Here is a 16,816-nt window from a genome sequence, read left to right as displayed (position 1 = left end):
AGGGGGCAGAGCCCACCATCCCTTGCGGGACTCAAGGAATTGAACTGGCAACCTTGTGGTTGAGAACCCACTAGCCCATGTGGGAATCGAACCGGCAGCCTTCGGAGTTAGGAGCATGGAGCTCTAACCGCCTGAGCCACCCAGCCGGCCCCCATTGATGCTTTTCTAATTCCACAATTCTTTCTATGTTTATTAGTTGGCATCATAAGAACTTTCTCTTATTTATTTTCATCGGTTTGGATTCATGGATCCTCATTTAATTGAATATGTTCTAGTTATTGCTATCATTAATTAATTAGATGCTCAAATTATCTCAGACTTGGCTAGTGGGGTCCCAATCAAATTGGCTCCTATGTCCCTTTGACAACTCCTCAAGGCCCTTTGAACACTTCTTTGCTTTCTGGTGCAAAAAGCAGTTCCAGGTTTATCTTGTAGTTTTCCTGCCCTAGCTCTGGAATCACACATTTCTCCAAGGAGTCCTGGTTCCTTTTGGTGTAGAAAGGTAATTAGAAACCAAGATCTGGGCACTGCGTGCTCATTCCACTGTGTGTCATTGTTTTCAGGTCCTTTCAGCAAAAAGAGACAGGAAATATGTAGGTGAAACACAAATACATACATACTCAAATTATCTAACATCTAATCTTAAAATCATGAGTTCATACTGAGCCCTCAATACCCATAGAACAGCACACGGCACCGCAAGGTACTTGCGGAGACGCTGCTGGGAGGAAGGTTGCAAGAGAAAGTTCTGGCTGCTTTTCTCCTTGCCGGCTAATGGCCACATATGACTGAGGAGTGAAGAAAACTGAAAAGTTTTCATCAGATCTTGCTTTTTTCCCTTTCTTCAGTTTAACCACTCCATTGCAGTCCAACTACAGTCAACTGCAAGTATTTAGAGGACAGAATATAAGTTTCGACATATGTATACACTTGTGAAACCATCACACAGTCAATAGAGGGAACATACTTATCACCTCCGAGGCTTCCTTAGACGCCTTTGCACCCCTCCTGCCCTTTCCTCCTTCTCTCTCTCACCAGGAAATCACCGATTGGCTTTCTGTCACTACAGGTTAGTCTGCATTTTCTAGAATTTTATAGAAGTGGAATCACATTGTATGTACCTTTTGTGGTCTACTTAGCGTAATCATTGTGAGATCCATCCATGCTGCTGTGCATATCAGTCACTCATTCCGACTCCAGTGTATGGATCGTTCACGTTTTCCTGATCCTATCACTATACTCGATGGACATTTGGGCTGCTCCAATTGTTGGCTATTATAAATAAAGCTGCTATTCGTAGGTCAATCTTTGTGTGGACACCTGCTTGCATTTTTCTTAGGTAAATACTCAGGAGTGGGACGGTTAGATCGCATGGTGAACTTTTCAATAAACTGACAAGTGGTTTCCAAAGTGGTTGTATCACACATTATGTGTTGAAAACCACTGGACTTTCAGAAAAGCAGAGTGAGTCAGGATGTCGTGTTATGGAAAGGAAACCAACAGGTTAGGGTTGGATTTATGAAGGAGAATGTTTTTTTCTAGAACCTGGGGGTGAAGCGCTGGACATGTTTCTTTGATATATACTCACTAAAAGTATAAACGGAAACACCCAGCTCAGGCACAGACTCCTTCTTTGAAGGGAGTTGAACTGTTGTTCCCCTGGTCCTTTCAGGGGTGTGGGTTTTACAGAGATTCAAAACACATGAAAACAACAGCCGAGATTGATTTTAGTCAGCTCGGAGGCCCTGTACATTAAGGAACTCCATTTTCCTTGGTAAACAAACCTAGGACTTCCTTTTTCTGCTAGAGCCAGCGAAAACAAGGCCTATTATCCTTCCGTGAGCTTGTAAACGGAGCATGCAGGTAGGTGCTGGGGCTCCTGGCCCCTCTGGGACAGGGACCTGGAAACTAACAGATATCAGCCCACCTTTGTGTTCTTGCCACCTCGTTACCCAGAGGCCCTTCCCCTGTGGAGTCTGGACCAGAACATCCCCAAGTCACACACTGTCCTGTCATCTTTAAGAGTCTCTTGGTTGATAAAAAAGTGCGTGTGTGTGTGTGCGTGTGTGTGTGTGTGTGTGTGTGTGTTGGGAGGTGGCATTTCAGCATTTCAGCAAAACAGACCCTGACAGAGAAGTTGAGTCAAGAGAAAACAAGCTAATGGATAAAGGACATGCTGAGAAAATGTTAAAACCCCAAAAGGCCCTCAGAGGAGAGGTTTCTCTCGTTTCTATGTGAACAACCAAGATGAGTTTGCAAGCTAGAGCACTTGACTTCCGCATAACATGGACTCCAACTCTTGGTGGCAATTTTTCTCCCCACGAGAACAGACAGATTGAACATGTAATCTCCGCCTTGAGGTGTTTCTTACTGTTCATTTACAAGTCCTCTTTTTGATTTTGCTGTCTTTCTAGGAGGAAGTTTGCGTCAGACCCACCATGACACCCACGGAATTCACAGTGAGTAGCCACGCACCTCATGCTCCTCAAAATGCTCTCATCTTCCCTTTTTTGGGGTGTAGGAGGGAATCCGTTGAGGGGGGGGGAAGGATTTCTCTGAGAGATTTCCAGGGGTGAGCTCTCTGCTGAGCAGCGCCCCGTACAGGAGGTCGATGTCTAGCAGAGGGCTTTGCAAACACGAAGAGCCAGAAGCGCTTTGGGGTACGTTGTGAAGACAGAGGAAAATGCTATTTTAGATTTTATTAATAGGTAAGGGGTTTTCTGATCTTTAACTAGGATGAGCTTTCCTGGGCTGAGGAAGCCACAGGCGACCTGTGGTGCTCCACACTGTGTCGAGGAGGTGGAGGTGGGGGACCTGACAGCCACACTGCCTGGGCCCCCTGACTATGGGACTCGTTTGTCTTGGTCAGGTGGACAACATCAGAACGTGGAGGGCAAGGCTTTGGGTCATGAGGGATTAAAAGGGCCCCCGCTTGGGGAGAAGGGAAAGGGATTAGAAAGTACAAATTAGTAGCCACAATATTGCCACGGGGATATGAAAGACAGTTTGGGGAATACAATCAATGTTGTAAAGATTCGGTAGGGTGTCAGATAGGCACTTATCTCATTAGGGAGACCACTTCATGGACGGTGTAGATGCCTGACCACTGCAGTGTACACCTGAAGCTGAAGCTGAATAATATTGAATGTTAACTATAACTAAATATATATGTATAGTCACGGGATGTAAAGTACAGCATAGGGAATAGAGTCAATGGAATTGTAACAGCTATATATGATGTCAGAGGGGTAGCAGATTGGGGGCGGGGGGTTATCAATTTGCGAGGGCTGTGAATATCTAACTATTACATTGTTTCGTACACCTGAAACTGAAAAAAAGAAAAAGTGTCCCAGCTTGGGACTGAGGGGGGTGGAGGGCTGTCTCTGGCCTTGACCCTCCCCCAGTGGCCGAGGGCTTTGGGTAGTACACGCCAATCCCCAGGTCTGTCTCCTCCTCTCTAAGATGAAGACGTTGAACCCAGCGGTCTCTAAGATCATAAAATCATTCTAAAACCTGCTGAGGTTTCAAAAACAGAATAGAAACAAAAACCTACGTGACAAGAAGGCAGCCCACATTGCTGAATTCTGGGCTGGCCACTGGCCATACTGTTACATTTTCTCATTTACTTAGATGCATGATGATAATTCACTTTTTTCTTGATCAAAATGCTAAAAATCATCCAAAATAAATGATATAAATGCCTAAATTAAGCAGCCCCTTGGGAGTGACACAGCTCTCCCACAATGCCACCCTGGAAAGGACATCTCTGAGCTGTGAAGCTGCCATCAGGGCCCTCTGTGCACACAGGCAAACCACATGCCCACTCATGTCACCCTGTCCAATCGGCTGGCCTGACTTAGGAGCTGTGGACCTTTCTAATGTCTTGCTCCATTTCTATTTCCATTAGTGACTTAAATGGTGTCCTTTGGAAATGGTTTACTTGCCTGGCATGTAGACGGTGCTCAGGACATATTTATTGAATGAATGAACAAATTATATTGTTTATTGCCCAGAAGAGACATAAAGAGCTAATGGTTCTCAGGCGTGGGATGAGCATGCCCCTCTCTCAGTGTGGGCACGGCATGAGGTGGCCGTATTTTCACAAAAGCACCATCCATGTCTGGGCCCCTCCCCACCCTCACAAATCACCACCCCTCACAGCGGAAGAAGAATTGAGAACTAGCTCAGACTCCAGCTAGTCAGGAGGACAGTTTGCAAACAGTGGTCTAGATTTGGTAAATACCTAATTTTTTTCCAAGGGGGTCTGAGAACAACATAGTTTGCTAAGAAATACAGGAAGAGAAACCTTTGGTAAGAGTATTTCTAGACATTTTAATAAGACAGGAAAGAGAACTGGTCAGCTCCTTCAGACAGCAGGGCTTGGGCATATTCTGTCAACAGTGGCGCCCTTTCAATCTCTGCCAGCCTCACATTCCATAACATACTGGAAACACTTTACGAAGATATAAACAACAGACTAGGAGGAAAAAGAACACAAATTAAAACAAGGTTAGAGGAAGTAGAATAGGTAGAAAATATCAAGAGGAGTTAGAACTTGGGTTTTAAGCCTAAAGCGGTGCTGACCACGAGCTGTGCGAAGCTGTTGAGCACTTGAAATGTGGCTGATTCAACTGAGATGTCCTGTGAGTGCAAAACACACTCAGTCTGAAAACAGTACTTACTCCAAAGCAGGATGCACAATATCTCAATATTATACTGCTTACATAATGAAATAACAATATTTTAGATATATCAGGTTTACATAAAATACCTTAGTAAATGAATTCCACCTGTTTCTTTTTCCTTCTTTAATGTGGCTGTTAGAAAATACAGGCTTCACCTGTGGTTTGCCTTATATTTTTATTGGATAGTGCTAGTCTAAAGGGTCTTGTTTGGTTACTAAAATTGGGCTACGAGTTTGGCTGAGTCTCCCAATTAAAAAGGGAATCTTGAGAAAGAGAGAGATCCAAGATGGCAAAGAGATCCACAGATGGTAAACACTGTGCCTGCTTCCTTCCATGAACACATTAAAATTACAACTAAATTATAGACCATGCAACTTGGAGAACCATCTGAAGTGTCATGCAAGGTGTCATGTGGGGTCTCAGCTCCCGCTCCCCACATAAGAACGCAGGACATGGTGAGGCCAAAAAGGAACACCCACAGAGCCATAGATAGGGGAGTCATACCACCATATTCTCGCTAGCAGCTGGGTTAGAGACACAGGAAGCAGGAGCCACATGATCCGCAACCTGCCGTCCACTTCTCTGCCAACCAACCAACCCCACTTGCTGGCTGCAACCCGCCGTGCTAACTGCAATCTGCTCTTGCTATCTCATCCACCATCTTCTTGCTAGCCCCCATTTTCTGCTAGCCTAGCCACAGCAGTTATATTAGTGGCCAATGGCTCACTGGTTACAGCTGACGGCCAACTAGCCACAGCTGATGGCCATCCAATCACAGTTGATGGCCATTTACTACCTGAGCCAGCACCTTTCCACGTGAGGCCGAGAGCCTGGAAACTGCACTCCTGGCTCTGTCCCCACAGAAGACTAGCGGAACAAAGTTTTATAACTAACAATATAAAGAAGAAGCCACATCAAGACTGGTAGGAGGGGTGGACACGCAAAACAGGCTGGGCCCAAACCTTCATGTGGTGGTTGAGAATTAGGAGAGATATCTCGGCCAAGGAGGTTCCCCCCAGAGGAGGGAGGGGTCCTAGCCCCAGATTGGCCTCCCCAGCCTGGAGTACTGGTGCCGGGAAGAGGAGTCCCCACAATCTCTGGCTGTGAAAAACAGTGGGGATTCCGACCATCCGGGTGGGACAGAAGGCGGCGGGAAACCCAGGCGTCCTCTTACACAGCCCTCGCACAGACTCTCTCATTCCCAGGCACTCACCTTGAGCTCCAGCGAAGGGATGGTAACGCGGGGGGTGTGGGAGACAAATGGGGGCAGACTGAGTTGTGTTGCTATGGGTTGAGGGCTGGAGGACAGTGGTCATTTTCCCTGTGAGGAGGTCCTTCTCCCCTGCAGCCAGCAGGTGGGCGCCATCTTTCCTGTGTTGAGCCCGCCCCCACATGGCCAAATCTGAATCTGATTGGCCTGGTGAGCTCCGCCATGTTGACTCCCTGGGACCCTGCCCCACCCAACTTCCCCAATGCCAGAGGCACTTTGTGAGCAGACAGCCCCGCCCACCTTGCACTCTAGGAAAACTGTCAGAGTCTGACAGACCCCAGGCAGGTGGCGACTGGCCTCAGTGTGCTCTGAGACTTTTGCTGAGTAGCTCCAGGCTCAGCACTGGCACCAAACCAGAGTCTACATTAACCTGCTGACCACAACTCTTCCCACTCTGGTGACTCCCTGAGACCTTGCCTCACCCAACTTGCATGAGACTTTATCAATGGCTGAAACTCAAGGGAGCTGGCAGGTGGCAGTAGGCCTCGGGGCATCCTGGTTTTTTGTTCTGGCAGCTACCCCAGACCCAGTACTGGTGGCAGACGTCCTCGGTTCGCAGCATCTCCCAGGTGCCTACAACTTTAGCACAGGCAGTGAACAACTACAGATCGCTTTGTAGCTCCTACCAGGTAGTACCTGGCTGGTCAGAGGCAGTGGGTGACCTGGGCCTGTAGCAAAGCCCCTCCTAAAAGGCCCCAGAACCAACATACTTGGAGGTTGGCTCTGGACCACAGCAGAACACTGCCCAATTAGCCACTCGGTGGGGTAAGCCCCCCACACAGCAGCCTATAAGCTGTGGATGTGGCCAAACCCCATAGCCAACCAGCCTGAGGATTAATCCTACCCACTGATGTGACAATAGCAATTAAGGCTCAAATATAACAGGAGGGCACATGCAACCCCCACAAGGGACACTCCAGGAGCACCCTGAGCAGGTGACTAGGTAGATTGTGCCAGGGCCCCACAGGGCACCTACTCCATAAAGCCTCCCAGCCAAGACTGGGAGACACAGCAGAACTACCTACTACATAGAAACAAACACAGAGAGGCAGCCAAAATGAGGAAACAAAGAAATGTGTCCCAAATAAAAGAACAGGAGAAAACTCCAGAAAAGGAACCGAAAACGAACTGGAGGCAAACAACCTACCAGAGACAGTGTTCAAAACACTGGTAATAAAGATGCTCAAGGAACTTAGAATTATATATGGAATCTGAAGAACAAAACAGTGAATCTTGATCAGTCATAAAATTCACGTTTCATGAGAATAAAACCCCGTAGTTATCCTTCAGAGATATGAAGCTTTTCTTCACATCTCTTTTGTATTTAAATACCAAAGAAATGTCTAGGGTAGATCTTAGTGAGGAGGACACAGCAGTATGAAGAAGGCCTTTGAGGACCTGCTCTCTACGTGGGAGACCATGGGCTTCCCCGGGGAGCTCCTCGGATCCCACCTCAATGCACATCCCGGGAATAAAGCCAGGGCAGCTGGTGGGAAGTCAATCTACAGCGTTCAAACCAGAAGGCTCCACTGTGTGCTCTTGGATGGAACATGGAGTAAAAATCTGTGGATTTCAGACTCTTCCACTAATCTTCTCTCAAGATCCTTTTCGGAGTGACCCAGCCTCTGTAAGTAACTTCTTCAGCACAAGCAGTGTCTCTGGGACACAGCTCAGAAGACGGAAGATGGAATAATGGCTTTGCAACCTCAGAACTCCTCATGGAAGCCTGGAGCCCCTCATCCGAAAGAGGGACCTGCCCCTATCTGGAAGCTCAGGGATTAAACCTATGCACGTACTGTGCTCAGTACTGGGTCTGACATGTACTAGGTACTCCAACAGTAGTGAATAAATATATTGGTGAATATTGACATGAGTTTTGCTGGGAGATTTTCAAAGAATCCTGTGTCTACGATCCAAAGGCTATTTACCCACCAGGCATGTACAAAGCTATAAGCATAGTCCTGACAGGGGCGGGACACCTTTGTCCAGGATTCCCCGGCCTGGGATGCTAACTCTTGCTCTGTTATGCTCATAAAGATGACCAAAGCTTTGAACTTGTAACGATGACATAGGCTTATATTGGTCTCCACATTGAATGTGGTCTTGACAAAATTTATACAAATCCAGGGTTTCTTGTGTGTGAATCGAATGGCTTTTAAAATGTGCCCGGGAAGTCTCTAACTAAATATAATTCTATGCTGAAGAGTCGGTCCCACCAACCCTCACCCCACAAGGAAACACACTTCCTGTGCTTCAAGCGGGACATGTGTCCTTGTTTTGGGACTCCTCTTGGGGAATGGCGGTCCTGAGCCCACTCACCAGGCAGTGGAGAAAGTGGGGTCCCCTGGGATACTGGGACTGCTTGGGGCCCCCTCTGTGAGACCCTCTGGGCTGCACCTGTGGATGGGGACGCTGTTTGCCTCCCTACCTCACAGCACTGGGCCCAGGTTCACGTGAGAGTCTGTTCAAGTTATTTGACCCAAAAATGTAAAAACCAAACAAACAAAATAAACCTCTATGAAAGCAGTTTCATGCTTACTCATTGGGTGGATTCACAGTCGACACCTGCTGGTCTGCATGGTTTTACTGACTTTCCTCCAAAATGTCACCCTTCCCAAATCTTCACTAAAATATGTCACCCGTGAGATCTGTCCTCCCAAGAGACTGGCTTTCCAGACAATGCCCAAAGCTAGGAGGGAAATCTGTAAATGTAAACTGAGAATGCATCAAGCAGGCCTAGGGATGAAGCACCTAAACAATGTCGCGAGTTTTCCTCAGCCCTTCCCGGCAGGAGGCCGTAACTAGCTGCCTGGTTCTGAAGAACCATCTCTTGGATCCCGTCCTCTGCAGTCCCGCTCTTTGCAATAGGACTTTCTCTTGGTCACACACTAGATAGAGCTGGAGTCAGGACTGGATTCCAGAGTTTTCTAGTCGTAGTCCAACTGACCTTGGGTGTCCTCCCTGGGGTCCTGCTGGTATTTTCTGCCAACGCAGGAGATGGATGCATCTCTTTAGCTCTTGGTGTGAGCTTCAGACTTCAGGAGATAATAGCCTCCTGACACCTACTGCCCTTCTTCAGCCAACTCACTGTGTCCTAGTATCTTACCAAGCACTCTGCAAACACATACAATGGGTTCCACGCTCAAATAAGTTTAGGAAACATTGCTGAACAAAATTCAACAGATTTGAAGGACTCAGCAGAAACTTTATTGTTCTCATGTGCAGTTAAAATAAAACCAGTTCTGCAGGACTTTCAGAGCCTTTAATATGACTCATGAGTAATGTGAATTTCAAAGAAGGTGATATAGTATGCAGAGATTCCAACTATTTTATCAGTAGAGTTCCACTCAAACATGGTTTGAGAAATGCTTGTTGAAGCTATTAGAAATAGACGGAAATTACAATGTGTATAGAGGGGGAGAACCCAGCTAACAGAAGTCTGGTAGAGGATGTTTTGTTATTTCAATAGGACTGGCTAAATATGTAAACTAAATATTTCCATGTAAATATTTACTATTTAAAACAAAATAAAAACCTATTGTGGATTTGAGATTACTTCTACTCCAAATGCATCCCAATGAATTGAACAACTGTTTCATTTACCTGAGGAGAAATAAAGGTAGACATGAGATTTGGCAAGGAATATGCCTCAGGGCAAGGGAGCAAGAACTGGTGGTCTCTGGTGGAATTTGGGAGCCCCGCTGGAAGCCCTGGGAGGGGACTGATGGGAAGTGAGAGTGTTTGAAGATATGTGAGTGGAGCCTTTGCAACGTGGCAGGTGTGGGACTACATCCCTCCTCCATCCCGGCAGCCCTCTCCTCCCTCCCTCCTGTCCCAGGTTTGACTCAAGGGCTCATGTCTCAGGGTTCTGATTGCCAGCCCTTATTTCTTCTTCCTCTAGAGGTTCTAGGATGGCTTCTGAGCTTCTGAGCCGGGAAGCCACCGAAACTTTAATGAGGGGTGTGTGTTTGGGGGGGGCACATGTGTGTGTGTAAATATGTGTGCATACATATGTGCACGTGAGCCTGAGTGTAGGCATGTTTGTGCATATGTGTGTGTGCAAATCTATGCATGAATTGTGTGCTTGTATGTGTGTGTGCTTGTGAGGGGCAGCTTCATAGGCGTGTTCCCCATACAGTTGCCCAAGGCCCTGTACTGAGAAGTGCTACTTGCTTGATTTAATGCTCTGCTATCTTGAAATTCTTAACAAATTTCGAACAAGGAATCCTGAAAATTATGTAGCCCATCCTGGGGCTTGTGCATGTGCTTGTATGTGAGAGTGTATGTATGTGTGTGTGCACGTGTGAGTGTTTGTGTGTGTTGGTGCTTCTGGAGCAGAGGACCCATAGCTTCCAGAAAGCTCAGAGGGATCTGTACCCAGAAACGTTTTAGAACCGCTGAGGACCTTTCTGGGAGGGTAAAACAGAGAGAAGGGATGGTCAGAATCATTCAGAGTCTGATAAAAGTTTGTGCCCATCCGAGATCCTGCCCTACCTGCCATGTGTCCTGTAACTATTCACTCCCTTGTATGTATCCTCCATGGATGTGCCCTCCATGTATGTGTCCTTCCATGTATGTGCCCTCCATGGATGTGCCCTCCATGTATGTGCCCTCCATGGATGTGCCCTCCATGTATAGGCAAGTTCCATGAGAGCAGGAACCATGTCTGACTTATTCACCACTGCGCACAGTACCTGACATGAATTGTAGATGTTCAATAAGCTTTTGCTGGATAAATAAATGTATTATGATCCAAGCAGATACTCTCAGAATTCCTACTTTCCACACATACATTTCTTTTGTTTTATCATAGATTTGGGAAATTGGAAGGGTCCAGTGGTCTACGCCTCTGCCATCAGACAGGACCCTCCAAAAGATTGTCCTTGACTTAATGCTGTGTCGTGTCTCCTTGCAGAGTTTTGTCCCTAACCTGTCTGACGAGTACGGCTACGACTCCTCATCTTCCATAGACGACTACGTGAACTTCAACTTCACGGACTTCTTCTGCAAGAAAAGCAACGTCAGGCAGTTTGCGAGCCACTTCCTCCCGCCGCTGTACTGGCTGGTGTTCATTGTGGGCACCGTGGGCAACAGCCTGGTCGTCCTCGTCTACTGGTACTGCACTCGAGTGAAGACCATGACCGACACGTTCCTGCTGAACCTGGCGATCGCTGACCTCCTCTTCCTCTTCACTCTTCCCTTCTGGGCCATCGCCTCTGCTGACCAGTGGAAATTCCAGACCTTCATGTGCAAGGTGGTGAACAGCATGTACAAGATGAACTTCTACAGCTGTGTGCTGCTAATCATGTGTATCAGCGTGGACAGGTACATCGCCGTCGCCCAGGCCATGAAGGCGCAGACCTGGAGGCAGAAAAGGCTTCTGTACAGCAAAATGGTTTGTGTGACTGTCTGGCTCGTGGCGGCCATGCTCTGCATCCCGGAAATCCTGTACAGCCAAACCAAGGAGGAATCTGATGTTACCGTCTGCACCATGGTTTACCCTCATGACGAGAGCACCAAACTGAAGTCGACTGTCTTGACCCTGAAGGTGATCCTGGGCTTCTTCCTTCCCTTTGTGGTCATGGCTTGCTGCTACACCATCATCATTCACACTCTCACCCAAGCCAAGAAGTCGTCCAAGCACAAGGCCCTCAGGGTGACCATCACTGTCCTTACTGTCTTCGTCCTGTCTCAGTTCCCCTACAACTGCGTTCTGTTGGTGCAGACCGTCGATGCCTATGTCACGTTCGTCTCCAACTGTGCCATTTCCACCAACATTGACATCTGCCTCCAGGTCACTCAAACCATTGCCTTTTTCCACAGTTGCCTGAACCCTGTTCTCTACGTCTTTGTGGGGGAGCGATTCCGCCGGGATCTGGTGAAAACCCTGAAGAACCTGGGTTGCATCAGCCAGGCTCAGTGGGTCTCCTTCACAAGGAGAGAGGGGAGCTTGAAGCTGTCATCTATGCTGGAGACAACCTCGGGAGCTCTCTCCCTCTGAGGGATCTTCTCTCTGAGATGGATGGTCCTTTCGGAAGTAACAAGAAAGACAGACAGAGTTTCCCAACCAATGGGACCGAAGGGAAAACAAAGAAAGAAAAGGAAGAGAGGAAGAGAAAAAGAAAAACTCAGAAAGGAATGAATTTAAACATCACTTTGAGTCAGAATTTGCCAAGCCAGAGTTTTCAAACTGACGGGCTAAGCCAGGAGGTTGTTGGCTGGCCCTGCAATGCCTGGAATTTTCAGAGGACTAATGGCAGACCACCCTAGTGCCACCTGCCCGGGCATCAATGCAGCTGACCTCTGGAGGAGGAGTCTCAGCTTCTCAGTGCATTGCGAATTGCTGTGGTTTCAGTTCTGTGCCACCCCTTCCAAAAGGAAATACAGAAGCATTAGCCACTCTATATAGTCCACAAAAGGACAAGGTTTCATGAAAACTTCCATCTCTGGGGGATTTCTATCCTGGTTTGGAGGCGGATACGCATGCCAGGTCTTATAGGTTCTTGACCTAGAATCTTTCCAAACAACCTCAGATCTAATTCCCCTTTGGTCTCCTTGATACTTTCTGGGCCAGGAAGGATCCTTGTTCCTGTTTTGAGACTCTCTGCAGGACTTAGTCAGTGAGCCCCTGCACAAGAGACCATATCAGCAGTCATCCGGATCCTGGTGGTTTCCAACCCGTTTTGGTGTCCTGTGACTCCACGTTTGGCTGCCGGGTTGCCCTGGGCAAGGATTCAGATTGTCTGCTGGTGTCGTGGAGGTGATCCTCTCAGCCGGCGCAGGGACACCGAGAACCCAACCTGGAGGAACCAGCCCTGGAGCCCTGACACTGGGGTGGGCTCCCTCTGCCGAGCGGCTTTTGTGATGATCCATTTTGCTACCTATAAAATGGGTTGGTCCTATTGACCCTCTTATTTCTGGGGCTGCTGGAAGGATACTTGCCTCCATGCTTCTCCTTTCTTACTGTACAGTGTTAGCATGTTTAAAAGCTTTCAACGTAGAGATTAGGCTGAAAAGAAGTAATAGAATTCTTTTGTTTTGTTTTGTGTCTTTCTTTTAGCTACTTGGCAAATTCATCACATTTGAAAATACTTCTTATTAGAAAAGTGCTTTTTAATGTACATTTAAAAATATCTATTACCGGCCACTTTCTTCCCCCTCTCTATTTTAAATATGTATACAATTACAGATCAAATAGCCATATGAAGAGTAAGAGACTGGGAGAAGGAAATAAACTTGCCAAAATACCTTGAAAGCATCTTGGCTGACCAGTTTTTACCTCTCCTTTGGTCAAAGTGACTTCCAAGTTTTCCCAGTTAGCCCAGTGGAATTTCCACGGAGGACTATTAGAGCAGCACCGTAAACCAGCAGCTCTAGAGAAAGCATCTGCTTTTCCCAGTGTGCTGTGAATGACTATATTTTCACATCCCAGGCTTTCCCTTCCAAAGGAGACACAAAAGCATTGGACTACGCCACATTCTCCTCCTTCTGCCGCCCACTTCCGAACTATGTGTTAGTGAGACAGGGAGCAGAAAATGGGCAGCATGACAGAGAGCAAGAGGATGATGCAAAGGCCTCACTACCCCATCCCGGGACTGGGCAGTTGGTGGCAAATAAGCATCAGCCTGGGACCAGCATGTCAACATGGGCTCCAGTACCACAAGCACCGCCTACTACAGTCAAGGGGAGCATGTCTTCGTCAAGGTCAGAAAATGGACAGAGCCGTCCGTATGGCCACCAGAAGACACAGATAGCGTTTGGGGAACTTGGAAGGATGAGTAATAGGCATGAGCCAAACCTACAAACACTGTACAGTTAGGTGGAAAAACCACCACTGACTTTGGCTTTTCCATTCTATGCCCTCTTGATACTGTGGTTCTAGTACCATGTGTCATGGGGGGCCCAGTGGAGATGAGGCTGGGGGGAGGGATGGAAAGAGGAAGCTGAGCCATGATTGTGTCTGTAGCGTCTACTCGCAGTCTAGAGTTACTTAAGTAACACGATGATGGAATCTTAGTGGGAATTTAGAGGTAAATACGACTTAGGCCAATGTACGTTAGTTGGAAAAAAGGGCCAGGAGCTCCACCTTTCCCCCTCTGATTTTTAAGAAAGGAGACGTGGGACCATCACAAGAACTACCGACCATGCATTGCACCCTGATGCACGTGACCATGTGTAGTTTCAAGGGCTTCCTTTAGACCCGACTGTCAGTGTTGGCCTGTCCCAGCCCCAACACGGTTTCGATGCCGGGTGAAAGGCATGCTGTAACTGTATCATATTTTAAAGATTTTAGGCATCCTTTGTTGGCAAATTGTCTTCGGTTTTAAGTGAGTGCATAAATAGGACCATTTTACATTCAAAGCAAAGTAGGTTTCAGTAACATATTGAGCTAAAAATGTTGGAAGAGTCAATATGGGGAAATCCATGAGGAAGTTGGGAGCCATTCAACATTTCTAGAGCAGATATACACTGTGTGAGTACTTTTTGAAATAAAGATAAAAGGGGATATTAAATATAATTACATTTTACTAGAACTCTATAAATCAGAAAAATGAAGAAACTGAATGAAATTCGATGTGTTTTCATTATCAAAAAGGAAACTGGCTTTTTTTTTTAACCAAAAAAATTTTCACTAATTTTAAGTCAACACATCACAACATGCATATTCAAGTGGGGATTGCTGTTTTCAAGTAGTCAGCTTGGATGGCTAGAAATTTGGTCTTTTGCAATTGCCTCTCAGGCCTACAGAATACTCATTCATTCATTCATTCATTCATTCATTCAGCAAACATTTGTACCATGAACGTTTCTATTCACCGAGGTTACAATTGTCCTTTCTGTCAAGGTGCTTACATTCTAGCAAAGAGGAAAAGCCAAGTGCCACGTGGACCCAGACATCGGCGGGAGAGATGCAAGGTTCTGTCAGGCGATCCCCCTTGGCTGAGAATCATGAGGCTGGTGTCCTTGTGGCTTATCAAGTGGTTTGTAGACTGTTCCAAGGACAAGCCACTCACGTGGCAGCCTCTTTGGGGAAGCTCTTGGACAAGTAGCTTTGCGTGTGTTCCTGATCTGGTGTACGTGCCAAACACACTCACCCCCCACACAATGCCTTGTATATGGTAGACACAATATGTTGAACTAATAAATTTGTTAAAATCTAAAGTTAGTCATTTCTCAAGTTTGTACTTCGCGTATCAGAAGTCAGCTGCAAGAAAACTTTGAAAAATGAAGACTGACAATCTTAAGCAGTGGGACATCATGTCCTTCGGGTAGTAATGCCACCCTGTTACCTATAGGCAGCCTGAGAGGAGCTGGTTGTCCAGCAGAACTGGACATCAGTGTCTTCCGTGGCCTGGTGAGTGGCTCAGACTGCTGCCTGCCGACTCTGGAGAGAGGTTTGTGGTTATAATTTCTCCCACTTGCCCATAGTAGTTGTTACAAATAGTCCTGCACGAGGAAGCCACCAGCCCCAGTGAGCGCCTTCCATGGTGATCTGGTCGCCCTTCCCTGGAGGCCGTTGCCATCACAGTGTGGTGGTTACACATGGTGTTTCCATGATGGGCTGACAGCGAAGGCTTCCATGAAGGATGAGACCTTTGCACGCGTCCGCTGACTCTCCGCTTCAATAAACGGAAAGCTGTCACATGTACTTTGTGTCTGTCATCTTTGAGCGGGTGTGCTTGGTTTTTCAGTTCTGAGTTGGCCTCATAAGCTGGAGGTTCGCATGGTGTCTAGGTCAGAGCTCCGGCTAAGACATCCCCCTGCCCTGTCCCACCCTGGCCCTCGCGTCCGAGGACCTCTGGCTCCCGATGGATTGGGCCTCTCTCCACTGCAGCTGCACGTCTCCCTCCTACACCCTGGCCAGCTCCTCTCAAAGAAAGGTCTGCTCAAGGGGCTCTAAGTAACTTTACAAAGGGGAACTAATCAGGGCCGCCAGCACCCACCCACACCTTACACATTTTAGACGCTCAAAAGAAATCTCTCTTCATTCAACAAGTTGTTTGCTATGTGTGATTAATAGATACCATGGCTTTAGAATTGTCATCATACCCAAGATGCTACAGTGCTGTACAATCTCTTTCTCCTCATCCCACATGCCCCTCCTGTTACAGTTGAGGTCTGCACCCAGAATGCTCTTGGGACAAGTGTCCCTCTAATCATTTCTATATTATTGGTACAGACAACCCAAATAGCTAATGTCCCTTTCAATGTCTTTCTTTGACTTTTATATGATAAAAACCCATGAAAGATATGCAAATGTGTGTCTCCAACATGGGTCTCTTTAGGAGTTCCTCTCCACTCTTGATACACTTATTTGTCACAGTCAATTTGGGTACCACAGGCTAAGTAAAAAATGTCTGTGGTAAAATGGAGATGCAACCACCAGATTTCCATTCATGAAGTAAGTTGTCGGGAATGTGGTCGGCATATATCTCTAGCTGCCAGTTCCTTCGGGGTCGGCCTATGCTGCAGAGAGCCGCCCTGGCCAGAGCCATGTCCCCCAATGCCACCTGCATCCAGTGCCTGAGAAGCAGGGGACAGAGCATGCCCACCTGACGGGGGCGCTTTGATGGGCAGCGTCTGCTCCAGTTTCCTGCCGGCTGAGGTCTGTTGGGCCTGCATCTCAGTTTGACTTCTCCTGTTGCCCAATCCTGCTGCCTCCCACTTCCCTTCATAGGTGCTGATCTCTGGTGAACATCTGATACCCCAAACTCCAGCTCTGAGTCAGCTTCTAGAGAAGCAAGCCTGCAACCATCTTTTCACCAGGGGCCACCAATTGCAAAAGCCCATGAAGACTCAACATAAAGAGCACAGGTGTCCAGGAGCTGTGCAGGGCGCTGAGCACCAGCCACAGAACTCA

At 47.3% G+C, this 16,816-nt stretch overlaps 1 protein-coding gene across 1 annotated transcript; it reads left to right on the top strand.

Annotated features, from left to right (window-relative positions):
• The first annotated feature begins 2,420 nt into the window (after positions 1-2,420).
• On the top strand, positions 2,421-15,533 carry CCR9 (C-C motif chemokine receptor 9). The gene is made up of 2 exons (XM_033132673.1): positions 2,421-2,459; positions 10,871-15,533. Exons 1-2 carry the CDS (start codon positions 2,439-2,441, stop codon positions 11,954-11,956), a joined length of 1,107 nt encoding a protein of 368 aa, XP_032988564.1. The 5' UTR covers positions 2,421-2,438; the 3' UTR covers positions 11,957-15,533.
• The last annotated feature ends 1,283 nt before the right edge of the window (positions 15,534-16,816 follow it).

Source organism: Rhinolophus ferrumequinum, chromosome 17 (genome assembly GCF_004115265.2).
Source record: "Rhinolophus ferrumequinum isolate MPI-CBG mRhiFer1 chromosome 17, mRhiFer1_v1.p, whole genome shotgun sequence".
Lineage (NCBI taxonomy): Eukaryota > Metazoa > Chordata > Mammalia > Chiroptera > Rhinolophidae > Rhinolophus > Rhinolophus ferrumequinum.
Note: the sequence above shows the minus strand (reverse complement) of the source record. Positions and strands in the feature narration are given on the sequence as shown.